This window comes from Pseudorca crassidens, chromosome 8 (genome assembly GCF_039906515.1).
Source record: "Pseudorca crassidens isolate mPseCra1 chromosome 8, mPseCra1.hap1, whole genome shotgun sequence".
NCBI classification, from domain to species: Eukaryota; Metazoa; Chordata; class Mammalia; order Artiodactyla; family Delphinidae; genus Pseudorca; species Pseudorca crassidens.
In genome coordinates, this window is record NC_090303.1 from 102,078,776 (window position 1) to 102,105,590 (window position 26,815).

The 26,815-nt window shown below is 39.3% G+C and overlaps 1 protein-coding gene across 19 annotated transcripts in view; it reads right to left on the minus strand.

The window, feature by feature from the left end:
• KMT2C (lysine methyltransferase 2C) overlaps window positions 1-26,815 on the minus strand; it is a 294,358-nt gene that overhangs the window by 151,785 nt on the left and 115,758 nt on the right. For all 19 annotated transcript variants that reach the window (XR_010945700.1, XM_067747507.1, XM_067747506.1 and 16 more), the window contains 2 exons: window positions 25,587-25,735; window positions 24,511-24,620 (listed from right to left, as the gene is read on the minus strand). Coding sequence is in view for 18 of the 19 variants with exons in the window: in XM_067747507.1 (XP_067603608.1) it covers window positions 24,511-24,620; window positions 25,587-25,735 (259 nt within the window). In the remaining variant the exon portion in view is untranslated. The remainder of the gene's footprint in view (window positions 1-24,510; window positions 24,621-25,586; window positions 25,736-26,815) is intronic.

A 26,815-nucleotide genomic window follows, 5' to 3' on the forward strand; every position in this document is an offset into this window, starting at 1 on the left:
CGCCCATCAGCAAAGGCCAAAGGGAAAACCCAGACATCCCCTCCGCTCCGCTCCCCTCCCAGACAGTGAGGTATCACAGAGGGTGTGCAGACCCACTCAATAGGAACAAGACCTCCTCCCTCCATAGTACCAGTGGAGAAAATGCAGAGGGCCTGGAATTCAACACCCAGGCAATGATGACAAGGTGTCCCCACCCCTAACCCTCCCCACTGGGGTGGTGGCAGGGAATGCCCACTGGAGAATCAGAACTTAACCACTGTCCAGAGGTAGCATGCCCACCCATATACCTCAGTGACACTGGGACCACGTGAAGAGCAGGAACTTTCTGAGCCAGGGTGACATCAGCAAAGCATAAAGCAGGGTCTGCATTTCACTCCTGCCCAGTGTTCACTAGAGGATCCTCCCTAGCAATGTGTCAGTGGAGGCTAATTACAGGACTGGAGCTTCCGCACACACCGGGGAGTAACAAAGGGGTGCCACCCTTTTTTACCCCAAAACACAGTTTCAGGTAAGATCTGCTAAAAGAGAAGGAAGTGGGATGGGGGGTTAAATAAAATGCAGAGTTTCATAACATAATACTCAAAATATAAAGCATTCAATAGAAAAATAATTTGTCATACCATAACAAGAACCAGGAAAACCTCAAAAGGAATGAGAAAAGACAATAAATAGACATGAACACTGAGAAGAAATAGATGTTAGAATTACATCTGTCAAATATTTTAAAGTAGACATTATAAAACTGCTTCCACAAAAAAATGAGGAAGACATTTGAAGAAAATGAAAAAAATCACAAAGTTTCAGCAAAGAAACAAAGTCTTCGCAAAGAAATATGATATCATGAAGAAACAAATGGTAAGTTTAGAACTGAAAAATATACTAACAAAAATAAAGCATTAACTGAAAGGGCTAAACAATGGAATGGAGAAATTACCCAACCTGAACAAGTAAGAAAATGGACCGATGATCTGAGATGACATTTTTACCGTCGAGTAACTTTTTGTTATGTGTTTGGTCTATTTCTGGACTTTCTATTCTATACCAGCAATCTAATTATTCATGACTCTAATACCACAGTTTAACTGTAGCTTTCCAGTATGTTTTAACATCTGTAAGGGCTACTTCTCCTTGATTATCCTTTAAGGATGTGCCCAACTGTTTTTATTCTTTTTTTTTCCATTGAAATTTAAATCTCACAAAAAATTGCACTAAGTTTACAGATTAAGTTACAGACATTAGTATCATCCCATTCAAGGACATATATTTTTATCCTATTTGCTTCCTTCTTTTATTGTGAAACATCACACACATAGGACAGTGTATTTTTACAATTTAAAGACTTATCAAGAGAACATCTGTGTACCAACACAAAGGATAAGAAATCTTGCCACTGAAATCATTCAAATGATTATTCTTGTACCCTCTCCATAGGTAGCCACTACACAGGTTTGTAGTAATTAATCTTCTGCTTTTCTTTAGATTTCTTATTCACTATAGCTCCATCTCTATGTCTCTAAACAATATAATTTAGTTCTGTTTAGAACTGAATTTAAATAAAAATATACTGTAGAAATTCTTTTGTTACTTAGCTTCAAGTCAATATACATGTGAGGGAATCAACTATTTGATTTCTGCTGCTATAGTTCACACATTTTCACTGCTATATAGTATGTCTTTGGATGAATATACCATAATCTAATTATCTAGAAATTTTCATTGCTTCTAGTTCATAGCTATCATATTAAAAAAAAAAATGCTGCTACCCCATACATTCTCGTACATGTATCCTGACACATACGTATGTGCAAACATTCTTTGGAGGAATTCTCAAAGAGTAGTCCACAGGCCTCTGGTTGAATAGGTCCCTAAGATCTTGTAAAGGAATCTGTGAGGTAAAAGCTATGTTCATAATAAGACATTATTTACCATTTTCACTGTGTTGATATTTGCACAGGGTACAAAAACAATGGTGGGTAAAATTGCTAATGCCTTTGCAATAATCAAAACAGTGACACCAATTTGTACTAGCAGCTACTATAGCCATTCTCAACTAGCTCTACAACTGTACTAAAAATAATGCTAGTTATACCACAATGTTCACTACAGCTCTATTTACAATAGCCAGGACATGGAAGCAACCTAAGTGTCCATCGACAGATGAATGGATAAAGGAGATGTGGCACATATGTACAATGGAATATTACTCAGCCATAAGAAACGAAATTGAGTTATTTGTAGTGAGGTGGATGGACCCAGAGTCAGTCACACAGAGTGAAGTCAGTCAGAAAAAGAAAAACAAATACCGTACACTAACACATATATATGGAATCTAAAAAAAAATAATGGTTCTGAAGAACCTAGGGACAGGACAGGAATAAAGACGCAGACGTAGAGAATGGACTTGAGGACACAGGGAGGGGGAAAGGTAAGCTGGGACGAAGTGAGAGAGTGACATGGACATATATACACAACCAAATGTAAAATAGATAGCTAGTGGGAAGCAGCCGCATAGCACAGGGAGATCAGCTCAGTGCTTTGCGACCACCTAGAGGGTGGGATAGGGACGGTGGGAGGGAGATGCAAGAGGGAGGAGATATGGTAATATATGTATAGCTGATTCACTTTGTTATAAAGCAGAAACTAACAGACCATTGTAAAGCAATTATACTCCAACAAAGATATTTTAAAAAATAATAATGCTAGTGTCATTTAAGAACATCAATAATGAAGCAGTAAAATTATTAATTTTTAAAATCTCAATCCATGAATATATATCTTTTAAATATCTGTGTGACAAGATGGGATATAAAGCATCAAGTAATTCTGCTACACCAAAATATGAAGGTTTTCTTCAGGAAAGGCACTTCTGTAATCATTTGATTATAAACAGAAATAGCTGCTTTTCTCATGGAGTATTTTTTTTTTTTTTTTTTGCTGTACGCAGGCCTCTCACCGTTGCGGCCTCTCCCGTTGCGGAGCACAGGCTCCGGACGCGCAGGCCCAGCGGCCATGGCTCACGGGCCCAGCCGCTCCGCGGCATGCGGGATCCCCCCAGACCGGGGCACGAACCCGCGTACCCTGCATCGGCAGGCAGACTCTCAACCACTGCGCCACCAGGGAAGCCCATGGAGTATTATTTTTACGTAGAAGAAAAACTGACAATGATTATCCAGCTTTGATTATCTGACACATATTTCTTTAAAACTGAAAAAAGTGAGTGAGCCTGTCACTTCAAGGAAAACAACTGAGAACATTTGTGACCAATGACAAAACTTAGAAAACATGTATCTACCACAGTGAGCTTGACTGTTTCCCAATACTTAAACTCTTCTGATATCAGGGTTATAACAACAAATGTGAATTTTGTTATTTATTAAAATGTGTCAATATTTAAAATATCTGGATTACTCAATGAACCAATATTTTCCAGAAGACCAATTAATAATATTATAAAATCAAAGCTGGGTAAAAGATCCACTGAAATTGCAAGATAATAGATTACAATATTAACAAGTAAGGCAACGTCACAATATTAACGAGTAAGGCAACGTTCACTGACAAGCTTTCAGATTCCACTTCGGACCAAACCTTTAAGAAACTGTTGCTTGTCAACTTTTGGTGTAGCGTCAAACAGGAATATTCATAATTACCTGAAATGACTATTAAAATAAATTTGCGTTTTCTCACTATGTATCTTTTTGAGGCTGGATTTTTTTCATATACTTCAACCAAACCAGCATATTTTAACACACTGAATGCAGAAGCAGATAGGAGAATTCAGATGTCCTCTACTAAGCTAAATGTTAATGTTTCAAAATGAATATAAAGGTGTCCTGAGACCAAAAAGTCTGAGAACATTATGTCATAATGGTATATAAAAACGAATAAAACTGTTGGGTCCTAATAAGAACCTGCTGTATAAAAAAATAAAATAAAATTCAAAAACAAACAAAAAAACCTGTTGGGTCATATAGGTGTCTCTTCAATTTCACCAGATAATTACAATCTGTTTTCCCAAATGGCTGTTACAATTTTCACACTCTCTCACCAGTAGAGTTTTTTTGCTGATCTAATAGGTATGGAATGCTATCTCTGTGCAGTTTTCAATCTGCATTTCATGATTACTACTGGGATTGTGTATCTTTTCAAAACTTATTTGTCATTTGGATTACCTGTAATTTTTTTGTTTTTTTGGTTTTTGGCTGCACAACATGCAGGATTTTGGTTCCCTGACCAGGGGGTCAAACCCATGCCCACTGCAGTGGAAGTGGGGAGTCTTAATCACTGGACCACCAGGGAAGTCCCATGTAAATAATTTTTTTGTAAACTGCTCGTTTAAGTCCTCTGCCCATTTCTCTGTTGGGTTGTCTTTGTTTTTCTTATTGATCTGTAGTTATTTTACACATTCTAGAAATGATACCTTGTGTTGGCCATATTTGTTGCTATTATCTTCTTCCTCTCTAGGGCTTGTGTTTTCACTTTTACAGTATCTTGTTCACAGAAGCTACTCTCCTCATGTAGTTGAATTCTGCAATATTTTCCTTTACAGTAAGTGCCTTCTGTGTCTTAAGAATTAATTTCCAAACATATTCTCCTATATTTTCTTTTCAAAATTTTATAATTTTATGTGGCGATGTAAAAAGCCAAAAATAACTCAGAGACATTTTCCTATTATTTGTTCTTTCTCTTGATTTTCAGTGATTTGGTCTTATCTTCTGGAATACCTGATAATTTCAGATTTATTGCTGAAACTTTTTTTAAAACTATAGAGATATTTTTACGCACTAGATGAACTTATTTTCTACCAGAGGGGATTTAATTTTTTCTCAGACAGGCACAAAGGCCAGAGAAGATCACTTTAATTCAATCTGCATATGAGGTGCTTTGAAGCTGGGTTTCAAGTCTTTGCAGATACTATCCCCCGCTCCAGTTTTCCCTTAGTCTGAGGGTAGCCCAGGGATTAGCAAACCTTTCTGAAAAGGGCCAGACAGTAAATATTTTAGGCTTTGTGGGACAAGAGGCAAAATTAAGATTATATAAGTATTTATCCACTAAGAGACAAAACAAATTTCCACGAATTTTAAAAAACTGTTGTTATTATTCAAAATATGATAATCATTGAATATAATTTGGGGGGTAACACAAGACTACTAATAAGAATAATGGATTTGAAGGGAGGATAACATTTCACTTAACTGGAGTTCAAAGCTATACTTCTCTATCATAAAAATGGACTGTGAATGTTCATCAGTTCGTTCTGATATACAATGAAATTTTACATACCCATCCTTTTTTAAATATGTATGTATGTATGTATGTATGTATGTTTGGCTGCGCCAGGTCTTAGTTGCAGCACACTGGCTCTTCGTTGCAGCATGCAGACTTCTTAGTTGCAGCATGCATGCAGGATCTAGTTCCCCGACCAGGGATCGAACCCGGGGGCCCTGCATTGGGAGCTCAGAGTCTTACCCACTGGACCACCAGGAAGTCCCTTCATGTCCATCTTTGAAAAAATCTTTTCACACACAGGTACCGCCACATACTGATATCTATCCACAAACATATTTCATTTTAGCATATTCATCTTTGAAGGGCACTTATGAAATTGTATTAGAGTCTTGATCTTTGCTTTTAGCATGTAATTATATTTCAATTAAAGCACAGGTTCAAGCCTCTCAATTACACAGTTAAATGTATTTTGAAATAAGGAAATTTCCTTTGTACTTGCCTCAAGGACCAAAAACTGCTATCGGAACTGTAGTTTGATCTTGGAAAATATTTCTGTACCAAATCTATGTGTGGGAACGGAGATCTTGCTTTTTATTTTAAATTTTGATGGCATGAAAAGTGTATAAAGCAGCTTGACATTACCTGTGATTCGAACACTGGCTGTTGTACAAATGAATTTACCATGGTGTAAGTTTCACGTAAAAGCAGTGCTCTGCCTTTTAATTTTAGGTTGAGTTCATTAGGAAATATTATCAAGACTGTAACGAAAGTTAACTTCCAAATCCATTAAGTATTTGGTTTACAGTTTAAGGACAATCTTCTTATTCAGAAAAATTTAATCTCAACCCCAAGTTTTAAAAATTGTAATAAAATATTGCCACTGCTCAGTCATCAAACTGCTGCATACATAGTAGGGCAATCTGTACATTCAGCTTTTATTTCTAACAAAAAGTCCTAGAATTGAGATAGTGACATCCAGAAGAGCAAATGAAACTCACCACTGACTCTTATTAGTTTAACAACCCATTTATGACAGATTTTAAAATTCTCTGCAAAGTGCCTCCTAATGAATGAATACAATGAATAAACACAGGTTTTTAAACACTGTTATGTTTTAACAAGTTTTGTAAATGTGTCAAACTCAGGCCTTTTTCTGCTCCATGCTTATTTTTACCACTATTTATTGTACACATCTGAGCAGATTTCACTTCGGTTTATACTGAAACAGTGTTTTCTCAACTTCTTTGAAAATATTTTCTCTGTAGTTGTTTCCTGCAGGCTATTCATAAAGACTAATTCTTCAGTCACTTCAAACGAGCACTGGCTGCTAGAATAAACAACTGAGCAGTACTGTAACATCTACTGACTCATCAAGAACCTATAAAAACCACTAGAGACCATCTGCCTTGTTTCTTAAATGATTACTGGTATTACTCAGAGTGTCCTCAACTTTTAAAACAACTGTTCTTACTGAAAGGCTAATAGTCATAAGTTTATTTGCTGTGCACACATTTCTTTGACTGCTATAGTCAAACACGATTTAATTTACCTCCACTGAGCTTTCCTTACTTGGCTAACAAATGGGCCACTCAGAAACTTACTTTAGTTACAACTCATTTTCATTCTTCATTTTTGTAAAGGATTTGTGCCACGATCAGATAGTCCATTTTAACTTACTCTTTTTTCTGATCATTACTTTCCTGTGAGTTGGGTTTAGTGTGATGTGTGCTCAATCGGGTATTACTGACATATAGTGTATTATTTTAGCACAACTGCAGTGTCTCAGCTTAATAAATATAATGCATTGCCATCTAATTTGACAACAACAGAATCCACTCCACTATGCCTCAAAAGCACTATATATGAAGTCCACTCTTCTTTTTTTTCTTCTTCAACATGAAAGGTATGGACCAGTAATAAAAAAAGATGCCAAGGGAACACATGTGGCAATCAAAAACTGATGAGTTATAACTGTGCCACTGTGGTTCGTAGCATGCCTACAGCAATGCAGAGCATATGTGGTCTCTGCAGCAACAACTCAGCTGTCACTGTAGAGCAACAGGAACCACAGAAAATATGCAATTGTTCCAATAAAACATATTTATGGACACTAAAATTTGATTTCCATGTGTTATGAAATACACTTTTAACTTTTTTAACACTTTAAAATGTAAAAATTATCTTGGCTTCTGGACCACACAAACACAGGTGGTGGACTGGATCTGACGATCAGGGCATGCATAAACTAACTTCTAATGTAGCCTTTAGGGGTCCCAAATGAAAGTCTGTTATATTAATGGCCCCTAAACCCTAATTTTGTCTTCCCAGCTCTATAGATTGCCAGAAACTCTTCCCAGCTTTCGAGACCTATAGCTGGTCTTTTATGAACTAAATAAATGCCTCAAAGGAAAAGAGAAAGTTTATGTCAGGCTGACCTCTTGACATAATGCTTCCCTCTGGGTTCTCACTCCCTCGGACAATTCTCTAATGCCTTTAAATATTTCTTTGAAAACAGATTTTATCCAGCTTTTCTAGTTATTCACAGTGGTAGAGGTGACCTACTACAAGTTTCTCTGCGGCAAGTAGAGATGAAAGTAATACATGCCCGACCACATATCAAGACTTACTATAAAGCTATAGTAACCATGACAGTGTGACATTGTCACTGGGATATATAAATATACAAACAAACCAAAATAGAGAGCTTAGAAACAATCCATACATTTACTGAACATTTGCTAAATGACAGAGGTTATTTTTCAAATGAGGGGGGGAAAGGAACGAGGTTTCGATAAATGATGCAGTAACAACTGGCTCTCCATATGTGAGAAAATGAACTCCTGTATCACAGTACATTAAAAAACCACGTAAATAGGGCTTCCCTGGTGGCGCAGTGGTTAAGAGTCTGACTGCCGATGCAGGGGACATGGGTTCGTGCCCCGGTCTGGGAGGATCCCACCTGTTGCGGAGCAGCTGGGCCCATGGGCCATGGCCGCTGAGCCTGCGCGTCCGGAGCCTGTGCTCCGTAACGGGAGAGGCCACAGCAGTGAGAGGTCCGCGTACCACACACACACACACAAAAAAAACACGTAAATGTTAGGGCAAAACTATAGAAATGAACTTCTGAAATACATTTTCAGGGACACATTAGAAATTACTAAGAGTGTTTTACTTAAAAAAAAAATACATCATCATTCAAAATTCAAAACATTCTAAAGGGTATACAACCAAAAGTCACTTTGTGTAGAGCTACACAGGATAAATTCCCTAGAGGCAAAGAATTTTACCAGTTTCCTGTGTAGCCTTCAAATAATATTTTATGCACATGTAAGTTCATGACATTCTCTGCCCCCACCTCACGTTTTACATCAAAGGGATTCTTTATAACATCAGAGTACCACCACTTACTTCATCACAAAGGTAAGTTCATTTCTTTATATCAAACTTAATTAAAACTAAAAAGAATGATTAAAAAGAATATACAGGGCTTCCCTGGTGGTGCAGTGGTTGAGAGTCCGCCTGCCGATGCAGGGGACACGAGTTCGTGCCCTGGTCCGGGAAGATCCCACATGCCGCGGAGTGGCTGGGCCCGAGAGCCATGGCCGCTGAGACTGTGCGTCCGGAGCCTGTGCTCCGCAACAGGAGAGGTTGCAACAGTGAAAGGCCCATATACCGCAAAAAAAAAAAAAGAATATACAGCTTTTACTAAGGAAAACACTAAGGCCAGGGACATTTTCACTAAATGGGCCCTTCAAATTTAACTATGTTACCAAATAGGCATATCAAACTCTTAATTTTCTGTAACAGAAATTTCCAGTTTCCTCTTAGCTTCCACCCAACTTAAATCGTAAATAAATTTTCAGAATCAAGTTGGCAGGGTGAAAGAAAATAAAACAACAGTTTTTATACTTAGGTATACCTAAAGCATTCTGTGGTCAAATCTTGGATTATCCTGCTGTAACAGATTCTGCACTTAGTATTCTGAGGAAATAATCCATAACTGATCCTGACGTCCTCCTCATAGCCTTGCATTTTAGAGCGAAGACAGCATACAATTTCTTACTGTGCAAAATGAAAAAACTGGGTGTAGACAGGTAGTATTGCTTGGTGAGGCTGTACCTTGACATTAGCTAACGATGTCTGACAGAAAAAGAAGTCAAAATTCCTGATTCTCCCCCATTCAATAGAGTTAATTATATTTTATTTAGAAAATATTTTTAGGAAATCTTATAATACAAAAACACATGTGAAATCATGTAGTGGCCATACCTCCTTAAAGCTACTCATCCAGACTCAGTAATTCCTAGTACACTTCCTACAACTTTTACTCTGTGTCACATCCATCTCTTCACTGGAATTCTTCCTCTGAACATTGCCAAAAGGGTCAATTGTCCATCTTCTTTCCTCTTGCTTAATGTTATCCATTGGCAGCTTGATTTGCAGTCATCGCTAGTTAGGAACATTGTCTAAAATTCCAACCCTGACATTTAGTCCCAAAGACATTTCATGGTATCTAAGGCTCATTACAGTCCAAACAAACTCCTAATTTTCCCATACACTCAGACTTGAAACTATGGAGACATTTGCAACTCCGCCATCTAATCCATAAAGAATAAAACATAATTCATTCCATCCCTACAACATCCTATCTTCATATTTAACACATAATACCTAAATTCAGAAACTTACATTTATTGCCCTTTAATTACAGGAGTAATCCTAAATATTTCTGTCTTCAAGTAAACATCTTCATATTTAACTACAAAAGGTGGGAAGGGTTCAGATTTGTTAATGCTGCTCTTATTAAGAAACTTCATTCGGCTTCCCTAGTGGCGCAGTGGTTAAGAATCCACCTGCCAATGCAGGGGACACGGGTCCAAGCCCTGGTCCGGGAAGATCCCACATGCCGCGAAGCAAATAAGCCTGTGCACCACAACTACTGAGCCTGCACTCTAGAGCCCGCGAGCAACAACTACTGAAGCCCGTGTGCTTAGAGCCCGTACTCTGCAAAAAGAGAAGCCACTGCAATGAGAAGCCCACACACCGCAACAAAGAGTAGCTACCGCTCTCAGCAACTAGAGAAAACCCGCGTGCAGCATCGAAGACCCAATGCAGCCAAAAATTAAATAAATTAATACAATAAAATTAATTTTTTAAAAAAAGAAACTTCATTAATGAAATTCCTCAGTTTGGAATGCAAAGTTAAGGACATTTTCCATTTCCATTTCCCACTATCCACCACCCTACTTATTCACCAGTTATTCTCATATGTGACATTCTTCCAGAATCCACATACCCCCAAATTTTGTTCAAGATGATCCTTTGTCTATCACACTCCATGACTTCAGACTATACTACAAATCTACAGTAATCAAAACAGTATGGTTCTGGCAAAAAACAGACATGTAGATCAATGGAACAGAATAGAGAGCCCACATAGTTATGGCCCATTAATCTACAACAGAGGAGGCAAGAACATACAATGGAGAAAAGACAGTCTCTTCAGTAACTAGCGATGGGAAAACTGGACATGTAAAAGAATGATATTAGGGCTTCCCTGGTGGCACAGTGGTTAAGAATCCGCCTGCCAATGCAGGGGACACAGGTTCAAGCCCCAGTCCAGGAAGATCCCACATGCCGTGGAGCAACTAAGCCCGTGAGCCACAACTACTAAGCCCGCATGCTACAACTACTAAAGACCGCACGCCTAGAGCCCATGCTCTGCAACAAGAGAAGCCACCGCAACGAAGAGTAGCCCCCACTCGCCACAACTAGATAAAGCCCGCGCGCAGCAACAAAGACCCAATGCGGCCAAAAATAAATAAATAAAATAAATTAATATTTTTTAAAAAGAATGACATTAGAACAATTTCCTCACACCATATACAAAAGTAAACTCAAAATGGATTACAGAAGTAAATGTAAGACCTGAAACAATAAAACTTCTAGAATAGAAAATAGGCAGCACACTCTTTGACATAAATCACAGCAATTTTTTTAGATCTGTCTCCAAAGACAAAAGTAATAAAGGCAAAAATAAACAAATGGGACCTAATTATAACTTTTGCACAGCAAAGAAAACCATCAACAAAACGAAAACACAACCTACTGAACAGGAGAAAATATTTGCAAATAGTGTAACAGATAAGGAGTTAAAATCCAAAATTTATAAACAGCTCATAAAAAATATCAAAAACAAGGACCCCAATTTTAAAAATGGACAGAAGACTGGAATAAATATTTTTCCAAAGACATACAGATGGCCAACAGGCACATAAAAGGCTCAATGTCTTTAATCATCAGAGAAATGCACATCAAAACCACAATGAGACCTCAATCACTTCACACTTGTAAAAATGGCTATCATCAAAAAGACTACAAATAACAAATAGAAGACCCTTTGTCTAGATATCCTATGTTAACCTATGGAAACTTAGCCCATCCTCTAAACACCATCTTAAATATTTCCTACTTTTAAAACATTTTCAGTTTCCCTCAGTCAAAATATGTTTCAATAACAGACACTGTTAATTAACTTACAAAACATCCATTCTGCCTTCTTCCTTCCTAAGGTTCTCAATTTTGTTCAGATAGCCACACTCCTCTAAGCAGCAATGAGCTTTAGAGGGGTAGGTACCATCCCTAGCCCCAGAGAAGAATCACAGAGTCTTACCAAAGGGTGGTTGTCCCAACACTTGTACTGTTTATTGGTTTAAAGCATATCATGGGAGGTAATTCTAGCTAATGAGATGTTAGAAGAAATCTGCTAGGGTAAGAGGAAAGCATATGTAGAGGATTTTCCTTAATTAAAATAATATAGAAAAGGTTCTATTTTTTTCTGTCTCTGAATGTTATGCAATGAGGGTATGACCCCTGGAGCTCCTGCCCACCATCTTGATTATGAGAGAAACTGCACCAAGATGCTGTGGATGCACAATGTAAGGACAGTATAAGAAACTGGCAACTTGGCATCATGAAGCCACTGAACTACTCATCACCCTAACTTCTCATTTCCTACTGTGAAAAATCCATCACCCAACAAGGTAAAATTCACAGTGCCTGACATCCAAGTAAATATTACTAGGCACACAAAGAAGTAGGAAAACACAATCCAAATGGAGAACAATCTTCAAAACTGACCCCAAATGAACAGAGATGTTAAAATTACCAGATACGGGGCTTCCCTGGTGGCGCAGTGGTTGAGAGTCTGCCTGCCGATGCAGGGGACACGGGTTCGTGCCCCAGTCCAGGAAGACCCCACATGCCGCGGAACGGCTGGGCCCGTGAGCCATGGCCGCTGAGCCTGCGCATCCGGAGCCTGTGCTCCGCAACGGGAGAGGTCACAACAGTGAGAGGGCCGCGTACCGCACACACACACGAAAAAATTACCAGATAAGGACATTAAAACAGCTCTTATAAGTGTATTGAATATGTTCAAAAGGCTAAATAGAGACATGGAAGATATAAAAAGGCCCAAATCAAACTTCATAAAATAAAACCACCTAAGATGAAATTACCTTGGATATGACTAACAGCAGATTGGAAATTGCAGAAGAAAAGATTAGTGAACAACTCAACAACGATTTAGAAAAACAAACAATTCAATTTAAGAATGGGCAGCGGAGCTAAATAAACACTTTTCCAGAGAATACATACAGATGGCCAATAGGCACATGAAAAGATGTTCGACATCACTAAGTATTACGCAAATCCAAATCAAAACGACAATGAGATATCTATCACCTCACGTCTGTTAAAATGGCTATTATCAGAAAGATAATAACAAGTGGTGGCAAGGATGTGGCAAAAAGGGGACCCTCATACACTTTTGGCAGTAATGTAAGCTGGTGTGGTCACTATGGAAAACAGTATGGACATTCCGCAGAAAATTAAAAATAGACCTAACGGGGCTTCCCTGGTGGTGCAGTGGTTGGGAGTCCGCCTGCCGATGCAGGGGACGCGGGTTCGTGCCCCAGTCCGGGAGGGTCCCGCGTGCCGCGGAGCGGCTGGGCCCGTGAGCCATGGCCGCTGGGCCTGCGCGTCCGGAGCCTGTGCTCCACAGCGGGAGAGGCCGCAGCAGTGAGAGGCCCGCGGACCACAAAAAATAAATAAATAAATAATAGACCTAACGTATGATCCAGCTATTCTACTTACCAATACAAAAACACAAATTCAAAAATATATATGCATCCATATGTTTATCGCAGCATTATTTACAACAGAAAGATAAGGAAACAACCTAATAAGTGCTCATAGGTGGATGAGTGGCTAAAGAAGATATGGTATATATCTACAATAGAATACTACATGGCCATTTATTTAAAAAACAAAAAAAAAAAGATGAAATCTTGTCGTTTGTGATGTGGATGGACCTTGCAGGTATTAAGTTAAGTAAGTCAAACAGAGAAAGACAAATACAGTATGATATCACTTACATGTGGAATCTAAAAATAAATAAATAAAAATAAAATAAATGAACAAATCAAACCAAATCAAAGCACAAAGATACAGAGAACAGAGTAATGGTTACTAGAGTGGAAGGGAGTTTGTGGAGAGCAAAATGGGTAAAGGGGGTCAGCTGTACGGTGACAACTGGAAACTAAACTTTTGGAGGTGGGCACACTGTAGTGTATACAGAAGTCAAAATATAATGTTGTAGGGACTTTCCTGGTGGCGCAGTGGTTAAGAATCCACCTACCAATGCAGGGGACACAGGTTCGAGCCCTGGTCTGGGAAGATTCCACATGCTGCGGAGCAACTAAGCCCATGCACCACAACTACTGAGCCTGCGCTCTAGAGCCCGTGAGCCACAACTACTGAATCCCACGCACCTAGAGCCCATGCTCTGCAACAAGAAAAGCCACTGCAGTGAGAAGCCTGCACACCGCAACAAAGAGTAGCCCCCGCTCGCCGCAACTAGAGGAAGCCCGCGTGCAGCAACGAAGACCCAACGCAGCCCAAAATAAATAAATAAATAAATTATTTTTTAAAAAAAGGTATCTGTTTACTCAAAAATAACAATACCCTATGGAGTTTATAACATGTGGAAGTCAAATACACATGACAGCAATAGCACAAAGTCCAGGAGGGGGAAATGGAAGGAAATGGAAGTACACTTTTATTATACAGACAACTACATAATATCACTTCAGGGTAGACTGTGGTAAGTGAAAGATGCACACTATAAACCCTAAAGCAACCAATAAAATAACAAAACAAGGGTTACAGGAATACCTTGTAGATACCACATGTTCAATTCCAGACCACCAAAATAAAGCGAGTTACACAATTTTTTTTTCTTTCCCAGAGCATATAAAAGTTATGTTTACACAATACTGTAGTCTATTAAGTGGGCAATAGCATTCTGTCTAAAACACAACGTACATACCTTAATTTTAAAATGCTTTATTACTGGGCTTCCCTGGTGGCGCAGTGGTTAAGAATCCGCCTGCCAATGCAGGGGACATGGGTTTGAGCCCTGGTCTGGGAAGATCCCACACGCCGTGGAGCAACTAAGCCCGTGCGCCACAACTACTGAGCCTGTGCTCTAGAGCCCGCGTGCTACAACTGCTGAGCCCGCAAGCCACAACCACTGAAGCCCACAAGCGAGCCACAACTACTGAAGCCCGTGCGCCTAGAGCCTGTGCTCTGCAACGAGAAGCCACCACAATGAGAAGCCCGCGCACTGCAAGGAAGAGTAGCCCCACTCACCACAACTGGAGAAAGCCCGCGTGCAGCAAAAAAGACCCAATGCAGACATAAATTAATAAATTAATAAATAAATTAAAATGCTTTATTGCTAAAAACTGCTAACCATCATCTGTGCCTAAAGCAAGTCACAATCTTTTTGCTGGTGGCTGCTGTGTGATGGGGTGGCGGTTGCCAAAGGCGGGGCGGTGTGGCAAGCTTTTAGCATAAGACGGCAGTGAAGTCTGGAAAGTCAACTGACTCTTCCTCCCACAAACAATTTCTCAAGCATGCAACGCCATTTGATAGCATTTTACCCACAGTAGAACTTCTTTCCAAATTGGAGTCAATCCTCTCAAATCCTGCCGCTGCTTTATCAACGAAAGTAAGACTCATGTAATATTCTAAATCCTTTGCTGTCATTTCAATAATCTTCATAGCATCTTCACCAGGAATAGATTCACTGTCAAGAAACCACTTTCTTTGCCCATCAATAAGAAGCAACTCCTTATCTGCTCAAGTTTTATCATGAGATTGCAGCATTTTAGTCAACACCTTCAGGTTCCACTTCTGATTCTAGTTCTCTTGCTGTTTCCACCACATCTGCAGTTACTTCCCCCACTGAAGTCCTAAACCCCTCAAAGTCACCTATGAGGGCTGGAATCAACTTCTTCCAAACTCCTGTTAATGCTGAGATGTTGACCTCTTCCCACGAATCATGAATAGTCTTAATGGTATCTAGAATGGTGAGTTCTTTCCAGAAGGTCTTCAAGTGACTTTGCCCAGATCCATCAGAGGAATCACTATCTCTGGCAGCTACAGCCTTACGAAATGTATTTTCTTAAATAATAAGACTTGAAAGTCAGAATTACTCCTTGATCCATGAGCTGCAGAATAGATGTGTTCACAGGCATGAAAACAACATAAATCTCATTGCACGTCTCCATCAGAGCTCTTGGGTGACAAGGTGCACTGCCAATGACCAGTAGTATTTTGAAAGGAATCTTTTTTTCTGAGCAGTAGGTGTCAACAGTGGGCTTAAAATATTCAGTAAACCATGTTGCAAACAGATGTGCTGTCATCCAGGCTTTGTTGCCCCACTTATAGAGCACACACAGAATAGATCTGGCATAATTCTTAAGGGCCCTAGCATTTTTTGGAATGGTATATAAGCATTGGCTTCAGCTTAAAGTCACCAGTTGCATTAGCCCCTAACAAGAGAGTCAGCCTGTCCTTTGAAGATTTGAAGTCAGATACCGACTTCTCCTCTCTAGTATGAAAGTCCTTGATGGTGTCTTCTTCCAATAGAAGGCTGCTTTGTCTACACTGAAAATCTGCTGTTTGCTGTAGCCACCTTCATTATAATTATCTTACCTAGATCTTCTGGATGACCTACAGCTTCTCCATCAGCACTTGCACTTTTATGTTACGGAGATGGCTTCTTTCCTCAAACCTCATGAACCAACCTCTGCTAGCTCCAAGGTGTTTTTCTGCAGCTTTCCACCTCTCTCAGCCTTTATAGATTTCAAAAGAATTAGGGCCTTGCTCTGGATTAGGCTTTGGCTTCAGGGAACGTTGTGGCTGGTCTGACCTTCTGTACAGAACACTAAAACTTTCTCCATAACTGCAATAAGGCTGTGTTGCTTTCTTGTCGTTCGTGTCTTCACTGGAGGAGCACTTTTAATTTCTTTTAAGAGCTTTCCTTTGCATTCACAGCCTGGCTAAACTGTTTGACACAAGAGGCCTAGTTTTCAGCCTATCTCAGCCTTCCACACGTCTTCCTCACTCATCTTCATCATTTCTAGCTATTGATTTAAAGTAAGAGACATTGAGAGTCTTCCTTTCACTTGAACACTTAAATACCACTGTAGGGTTATTAACACAACTAATTTCAATACTGTTGTGTCTCAGGGAATAGGGAGGCCTGAGGAGAGGAAGAAAGACAGGGGAACAGCCAGTGGGTGGGGCAGTCAGAACACACATAACATTTATGGATTCAGTTCGCTGTCTTATGTGGGTATAGTCTGTAGCACCCCAAAACAATGACAATAGCATCATCAAAGGTTACCAATCACAGATCACCATAACACATATAATAATACTGAAAAACTCTGAAATACTGTGAGAATTACCAAAATGTGACACAGGGTCATGAAGTGAGCAAATGCTGTTGGGAAAAAATGGCAGTGATAGACTTACTTGATGCAGAGTTGCCACAAACCCTCAATTTGTAAAAAAACAGAATACCTGCAAAGTGCAATAAAGCAAGGCGCAATAAAATAAGGTATGCCTGTATAGGTAATAATCCAGCAAAGGAGATAAAATGGAATCACAAAAAACTTCAACCCAAAAGAATGCAGGAAAAAGGAAACAAAGAACAGATGGACACAAAGGGGGGTGGAGGGGCTTAATCACATTAAGTGTATGTAGCCTAAGTACTACAAATAAAAAAGCAGAGACTGCCAGGTTAGATTTTTTTAAAACCTGCTGCCTGTAAGAAACACACATTAAGTATAAAAATATAATAGGGTAAAATAAAAGGATGGAATGATATACCATATTTACACTAGTCAAAAGAAAGTTAGAATGGATATATTAATATTAAAGTAGATTTCAGAGTCAAATACAGGATTTTTCTGTTACAGTCAAAAGTGTCCTTATCGGAGGGTAAGTTGGGACAAAGTGAGAGAGTGGCATGGACATATATACACTACCAAACGTAAAACAGATAGCTAGTGGGAAGCAGCCGCATAGCACAGGGAGATCAGCTCGGTGCTTTGTGACCACCTAGAGGGGTGGGATAGAGAGGGTGGGAGGGAGACGCAAGAGGGAGGAGATATGGGGATATATGTATACGTATAGCTGATTCACTTTGTTATAAAGCAGAAACTAACACACCACTGTAAAGCATTTATACTCCAATAAAGATGTTAAAAAAAAAAGTGTCCTTATCAATATCGCTCCTCTGATCAAAGTTAAAAGTTATTATATATACCACTAGAGCACCTATCACAGCCTCCCTATGATGTGGAATAATTCATTGTTGCAAACTAACAAGCAAATACTATAGTTATACAGACAAAAATATGTTGAAATTGAGACACAATCCAATCTTATTTCCGTGCAAAAGAAGGGTTAAAACAGCATTCCTGATACTACTATCCTTAGAAAGGCCTGCTTACATAGGTGGCATCTAGGAAGTTGGCTTTTGGAGGGCTCCCAGGGTTGCCTATGTGATAAGGGCAGTTTACTGTGCCTAGATTATCTGTGCAAACAATATGGTTTTCCTTCTGGTACGTGCTGGGCAGAGGGTGCATACATGACTAGCCCCAGTAAAGACCTTGAGCCTCTCCAGGCAGAAGCACCATGCACATGCTGCCCTATCTGTACTGCTGGAGGAAGAGGGAGCTCTGCATGCCCCTCACAGGCGGAAGCACCTAAGGAAGCCTGCACATGGGGTCTTCCAGACTTCATCAAGGTCTTTCTCCATTCAGATCTTTTCATCGGGCTTCCCTGGTGGCACAGTGGTTTAGAGTCTGCCTGCCGATGCAGTGGACACAGGTTCGTGCCCCGGTCCGGGAAGATCCCACATGCCGCGGAGCGGCTGGGCCCGTGAGCCGTGGCCGCTGAGCCTGCGCGTCCGGAGCCTGTGCTCCGCAACAGGAGAGGCCACAACAGTGAGAGGCCCACGTACCACCAAAAAAAAAAAAAAAAAAAAAAAAAATCTTTTCATTTTGCATCTTTAGCACATAAAGGCAACAAGTCTTAGCCATAATTACAACTCTGTGCTGAGTCCCATGAGTCCTAGTCAGTCTCCAAGGTAGAGGTATCTTGTGGACCCCTGAGCACAAACAGAGAATTCAGATATGTGAACGTTTCCTTCCTCTTAAAAAACTATAGGGCAAAATGAAGAACACATAACTTTGATAATTTTTTAGTTTACATTGCAAAGCACTAGGATTATATAAAAAATAGCAGTATTAGACAACATTATTCATAAAGTAGGTACTTGGAGATCATCTTACGTAAAGATACAGACCATATTTAAAACGATCTTATATAAACCTACTTTCAGTTTACAGGGGAGGGGTGTGGACAGAGACTTTTACTGTACATTGTTAAAATTACATTTACATTACACTGCTTGTTTACATTCTTAATGTGTACTTCCACCTTATATAGAAAAGCTATTTTTGTCCTCTTTTTCAGTCTACAACAAGAACCCAAAATATTAGAAACTTACAACTCTTCTTGCAGAACTTAGGTGGTTTTTGCACAAAGACAACTGGCACAAAATCAGTAGAATACAATGGAATTGCAATATGGGATTGTGAGGGCTTCCCTGGTGGCGCAATGGTTAAGAATCTGCCTGCCAATGCAGGGGACACGGGTTCGAACCCTGGTCCGGGAAGATCCCACATGCCACGGAGCAACTAAGCCCGTGCGTCACAGCTACTGAGCCCGCGCTCTAGAGCCCGCGAGCCACAGCTACTGAGCCCATGCGCGTAGAGCCCGTGCTCCACAACAAGAGAAGCCAAGCCACTGCAATGAAGAGTAGCCCCTGCTCGCCACAACTAGAGAAAAACCCGTGCACAGCACGGAGACCCAACGCAGCCAAAAAATTAAAAAAAGAAAAAATATGGGGTTGTGGCACATGATGAGGGTGAAGAAAGCATGAGAAATTATCAGTCTAAGTGGAGAGATGTTATAAGTAATGTTTTAATGTTTTATTTATAGAGTAAGGTTGAACATTTGATTCAGAACTAGTTAAATAATGGAAATATGTGTTGGAGGTTTATGGGATATTTCTTTGGGGGGCAATGAGCGAAGTGCTGGAAAGAGGGGCGTTAGGTAAATAAATGATCAAACATCTGTAGAATTCAGGATTAAAGTATTCCCTTGGTAATATTCAAATTATCCAGATTTCCAAGTTGTTGGTAGCACCCCCAGGGCTCCAAAGAGGAAATTAAAAGAGAAACGCCATTACCTTTCCTGAAATACAGGTCGTAGTTTAGCATATTCTCCCATCTAGCAAAAAATAAATAAAGTTCCCTGTGGAAAAACTGAAAAACAATCTGTGGGACATTCCAGAAAAACTAAACTGCTTGATAATGCATGCCATTTAACAATGGAGGAAATATATTAAATGTATTAGTTTTAAAATAGAAATATTTCCTGATTACGGGGGGGTGGGGGGGGTGGGATTTGCCAGCCTCGGCACCAGGGGAGCTGGGTCCTGCCTGTGCAGTGCAGGTGGTTCGCAGCGCCACTAGGTGCCAGTAGCACACTCCCCTCCCTTGGACCACAGCACTCAGTATTGCCCTTCACTGGCAAACTCCACTCATGCATACATTTACCCCATAAATGACTCCCTTGTGTTCCAGGTACTTTGTCAGGCACTAGAGATAAAATGACAAACCAACACATACAGTATTCATGCCCTCGTGATGCCTACAGCCCTAGTGGGGGGACCAAAGGTAATTAAATACTCACAGAAACAACATGAATTTACAAATGTTGCTAAGTGACATAAAGGAGAGATACATATTCCAATGACGATGTATATTAAGGACACGTGCTCAAATATTTCTTATTTAAAGATGCAGACAATCCAAAAGTTTAGAGTACTGCAACCCCCCATCTGAGCTTTGTATCTTGTTCTTTTCCATCATTAAAAGATTGAAAGGTCCAATGCTAACTTCAGTTTATTTCAGTATCTGTCAAAGGCTTTTAAAAAAAATGATTCTCGGGCTTCCCTGGTGGCGCAGTGGTTGAGAGTCCGCCTGCCGGTGCAGGGGACGCGGGTTCGTGCCCCGGTCCGGGAAGATCCCACATGCCGCGGAGCGGCTGGGCCCGTGAGTCATGGCCGCTGAGCCTGCGCGTCCGGAGCCTGTGCTCCGCAACGGGAGAGGCCACAACAGTGAGAGGCCCGTGTACCACAAAAAAAAAAAAAAAAAAAAAAAAAAAAGATTCTCACAAAAATAGGGAGATCTAAACAAAAGTACATATTTCTACAACCATTTTTCAATTCCAACCAAAATTATCAAAAATTAGCCAGTAGATTTTCACCTTCCAAAGTAAAAAAATATTAATTTTTAACAAAGGGGTTTAAAACATCCATAAACTCTTTAGAATATTTTAATCAGGAAATTCTGTGTCCAGGATTTTTTGGCAACCAATGTGAGAATATTTTTGTTGTTTGATTACAAACTTTCACTGTTTCTGGCAATAAACTACCAATAGAAATAGTTCCAAACATCTGTTTTCAAAATGCTCAACCCTCAGCACATGTTTCTGTGAAAAGTCATTACATTCTTATTGTTGAAACACCACCTTTATCTTGAAGAGGCAGATGAAGTGTTTATTTTCTTTGAAAACAGAGGTAGATATAATACATTCAGCCATGTCATCCTAATAACGGTCGACAAATTTTTAACATCTGCTTTTTGGTAAAATAAAAGCCTGTTCTAAGTTCAACAGCACTTTTACACACTTTGCCCCTGGGGGACCTTTTAAGACATCAAAGATTTTTCATTTTCACACCACCCCACCCCAGCTCTTACGTAGGACTGTAAAGATTTACTCTATTTTAGAGGGGTTCTTTTGACAATTATAAATTTATAAGCGTATATAAAATTGACCACACTGGTGACGTCCTTTAATACTTTGGCACTTACTTGTGACTTCTTTCTTGTAACTATGAATGACTCCATGAATGATCTTTAGGGCTATTCATTTAGGCTACAAGTATTTATTGAGGAATGACCAAAAGAGAAAAAGATCCTTTTCAGAAGGGCACTATTATCTAGTGAGGAGAGACAGACAAGGTTATTAAGTAAATATACACTGTGTTAGATGCTGGTAAGTACGGAGGAGAGAACAATCCAGCGGGGGTATGATGGGAGGAGGAGACTCCTGAAATTTTCAATAGGGAGCCCAGCAAAGCCCTCACAGATTAGGTAACTTCAATAAATACCTAAAGGAAATGAGGGAGGAAGCCATGCATGTAGGGAACAGGGACTGCAAAGGCCTAGAGGTGGACAGTTTTGAGGAAGACCAAAGAGATCACTGAGGCTGAAGGAAGCGAGGGAGGGGAAGGGCACTTGTGGGAGTGGTGAAGATGGTGGAGGCCTTGCCAGTCAGGAAGGACTGGCTTTTTTCCTCCTAGTGAAACGGGAAGTCACTGAAGAGTGTTAGGCGGAGAAGTGATGTGACTTGACCTACGCTACTTATCTATTTTATCAATTTATTTATCAGTGTGGCTCATTCCATGGATGAAACCCCAAGACTTATCATTATTTTCTGTTACTGCTCAAATCGGTCCAGCTCTTAGGGGCTCCTTCAGGTTGGCTCCTGTGCTTGAGTCCCCATCTCTCTGAGCATTTCCTTGCTTTCTGGCACCTCATCTTGTATCTTCCCTGCACCATGAGCCACTTTTCAAGGAGCTCTGGTCCTTTTCATTGGAGAACACTGGTTAGAAACCAAGATCTAGGCACTAGCTGTGCTCACTGCTACCAGAAGTCACTACGTCTAGGCCTTCACAGGGGACAGAGCTAGGAGATAAATGCAACATACTAACACATGCATACACACATACCTATATTTCTGTATCTTTCCATATAAATATTAAAAACCTTAAGTTTATATTGATATCTCCATTCTAACACCACAAAAATCATTTTAGAATTTTACTCACTCGATTACAGCAGGTATGTGCATGTATATGCAGGGGTTTTTTTGTCTTTAGCTTTACGGGTATCCAGTCAAGACACTACTTTTCAGTTGCTTAGTTTTTTCCCTACCCCTGTCATTGTGAATTCTGCTATCCCGTTTTAGGTTCCCCCATAGCCCAGATGGCTGTAGTTGCTTATTCAGGGGTAGGTGAAACATTCTAATGGTTCTAAGAGTCAGAGCTATACAAAAAGATATATCTGAGAAGTGTCGCACCACATCCCTGCTACACGGATCCCACTCCTGTCTTCCACCCACCTTTTAGAGACAGGTAACCAATCTCTCTACTTTCTGGCTTATTCTTCCTGTGTTTCTTTTCCACAAATGTGCATATGCATGTATACTTTCTTACATCTCATTCCTTCCTACATAAAGTGTTGCACACCATAAGTGGTCTTTTGCACTTTTTTATTCCACTTAAAAGTATATATTGGAAACTACTTTGTATTAGTTCATAAATATATTCCTCATAGTATTTTTTACAGTTGCACAGTATTCTACTGTATGAACCATACCACGGTCTAGTCAACCATTCTATTATGTGTGGTCAGAGGTTCTTTCCAATATTTTGCAAAATGAACAATGCTGTTAATGTTTTTGTATTATTGGAGGCATATTTTCAGGATAGAATCTCAGAAAGGTCAAAAGATAAGTGCACGTATAGTCTGTTAGGCATTTTGCCAAATTTCTCTCCAGAAGACATGTACCAATTTGCATTCCCACCAATGAGGCATAAGAGTGCCTATTTCCCCACAGCCTTATCAAAAATGAGTTGTTACAGTTCATTTTAGCCTTTGTTCATTGCCTTTCCTATAATGCTTTTCACCGTCACAAAATATTCCAAAACTACTTCTGAAGTAGTTCATGGAAGAAACAGTTTTCACTGATCTATCACAGTCACGATCTGGCCATCTAAGTATGTTCAGACTGTGGAAATTATTTATCGTGCATTACACTGTTCAAAATTTGGTAATGCAAGCCTTTAAATGTAATGTCACATTTCCAAAACAAACACTCTTAACTTGACTACTCCTGAGGTGAGGGTTAGTCATCCATATAAAGTAGGTAATTTTGATCATCTGAGTAAAGCAAATGTTATAATAATTGAATAATTAAATCTAAGTCCTTGTCTCAACAATACTTTTGAAATGTTTACCTATATTAAATCTATTAAAGCCCGTATCATTTCTACAGTAAAAAATTCCACTTCTAATATTCCTTTGGAAGGCCTGTTTCACTTCTCCCAAATATACCTGTCAAAAACCAAAGGGAACTTGTAGGCAGCAAAGCAATTTCACTTCATAGGGTTTGTTGCCTTTATAGATGGAAGGTAAACGTAGCATTTATTTCTCGATTCAAAATCACACGAAAATCGCAGTGAAAGCTTTGAAAGACGGCAGACTGTGTATATGATATTATTTTGGGATAGTGCCAAAAAGACAAACCGAACTGCCAACTTTACTGAAAAGAAATATTTTAATCAATTTTTAAAATAGCAAACAGAGCTAGCTCACACTGTGGACTAAAGATGTCAAATCCTGTCTCTCTTATTTTAAATCTTCGTCAAAGAGTTTTGTCTTAAAGAGTAAGATGTAATCATAGTCAGTAATACCCATTTCTAAGAATTTTAATTTCTGATTTAAATGTAAAATATTTATTTTAAAGATATGCATTTATTGCACAACTTAACATACTATATTCTAGTGGTCTGCACAAGCTACTCTTGGATATAAATTAATAGTTTCCTATTTTAAGGGTTTTTACATGATAGTAATCATTTAATACATCTTGGAAGTGAATCTTTTATGTTGACACAGTAAATGTTATAAAGCTGTTGTTTAAATATGTGTTTCTTCTACTTACTTCTGTGCTCCCTGAGACAACAGCTCTGTCCACGTTCACTAACAACGGTTCTTCCATCTGGCACACCCTCAGTGACCATTCCACACAACGGTGATGAGCCCAACAAGTGCCTAAAATGGTTAAAGTGAAAAGAAGCAACTGAATAAACATTAAATGTATTAACGCTAATAAGTAAAGATGAAAATCCCCCAAATCAATTCAAATGTGTGAATACACGATGGCATCTGATATTTGCGATACCACTAAAGCAGCCCTCCTCGAAATGTATCGTCTAGGAACTTGTTATAAATGCAAATATCAGACCACAACCAAGACCTGCTGAATCAAAAACTCTAGCCATGGTGCCCAGAAATCAACGTGTCAACAAGCCCTCAAGTGATTCTGATGCACAGTGAATTAGTGATTATTCCTTCAACAGAGAAATTTGTTTCTAGTCATTTTATTTAACCGTTACTATATTTTATTTGGTGTATTTACATAAAGGAAAATTACTTAATACTTTGTTTCTGACAAATAAGCTACATATACACCTCTATTCCACTGCACCCCACACCAAGAGCCCACATCAATCATCAGTAACAGCTCAGTCTTTAAACTCTCTCTCACAGAGCACCTGAACAATTACACGCAGTTCTTCACTCAAAACCCCAACAGTACCAAATCATGAGTATGGATTACTATACTGCGTTACAGGACATTCACAGGGCTTAGATCTTTATCCTTCACCCCTACTTCAAGTAGACCCAGACTGCCATGTTCCCCAGGTTTTCATAGATCCCTTTAAAATTTCTCTCTCCGAAACTGTCAGATCTCCATGGCACTGCTGCCTACACAAGTGTAAATGCAAACATTTATAAAAGCATCCAGCCCAGTGATGGCCCTGTGCAGATGCTAAATAAGTTAGGTAAACATAATTAGACAATTTATTTTACCTAAGCAGGTATACTTAACAATGACGTTTTTCCAATGTGATAATTATTTCTAGATGAACGGTATGTACTATTAAGTGAATAATTTGCTAAAGTGAAAATGCTTACAGAATCAAAAGGTAGTTATTAATGAAGACTGGCTCATACCTGTAGGGTCAAATAAGGCTTGGACATCAATGGCATCCGGAAGGCCAACCAGACTGAGTTCATCCCATAATTTACCAGCCTGATCATCTGAAGCAGTCTGCGTGCTTACACTTACACAAGGTACTATATTCTGCTGAGGAGACCGTTCCCTGGAAAATAAGATAAAACAAAATGGATGTGAAAGTAATAACAAGTAGAAAATTGTTTCCTTTTATAACGACTTAAATATAATGTATTGCCTAATCAATTTTACTTAGGCATAAACTATCATAAAACAACTTTTAGAATATGTTATTATTCATAGTATAGATATAAAACTGGATAGCTATATTATATAATGTAAGCAACTAAAAACAAAAAAAAAGGTCTCCAAATCCATAAGGAAGTGTTACAAATTACAGTTGCAGACTTATTTTGCCATTTTATATATATATATTTTTACGTGACACTCTAATAGTCTAGTCAGGAACCATATTTTATCACATAAAATGAATATTCCCTTTGGCCTTCCTTAAAGGCTTAGAAAGCAACTTGATCAAATCAGACATCTCTAAGTTGCTTTATGACCAGTGAGGACTCCGCCGCCACAGAGCTGGCAGTTAGGTTACTTCCCAGGGGAAATGAAGACCCACTACAAGTGTGAAGAGGGAGGCAGTGGGAGTGAAATGTGAGCCCTGGAGCCTCCTTGCGGTCCCCTCAGCAATCTCGACAGCTGGACTGTGGCATGATGCTGCAAGTATCCTCTGCTAAGACTTTACCTCACAAACCAGAAGTAAAAAGCAAAAACAAAATAGCTACTAGTGACCTGGGAATAAGGGAAAAAGTGTAACAGCAAAAAGTACACTATAAAAATGAACACTGAGTAAGTGTTCACTGAATAACATATGGGAGATTTCAAACTCTGAAAGCCCTAGAACTTCATATATGAATTGAGATCAAGAAGTAAACAATGACTACTATTGTGATTAACATTAAACATGGGAAATCAGATGGCTGGCACTAAGACTTTAATCTTCTCCTGATATCACAGTATTTAACCTGATCATAATTCTGGATTAAATCACTATTGAATATAGATCATAACTCACTGCACTGATGTATGCTGGATATATATCATGATTCCTATTAAGAGAAAATCAGCACAATGACCAGGGTACTAAACTTTTTTATACCTGGAATCATTGAAAGAAAAAAAGTATTAACATATTTCAATAAGTACATTTAAATAT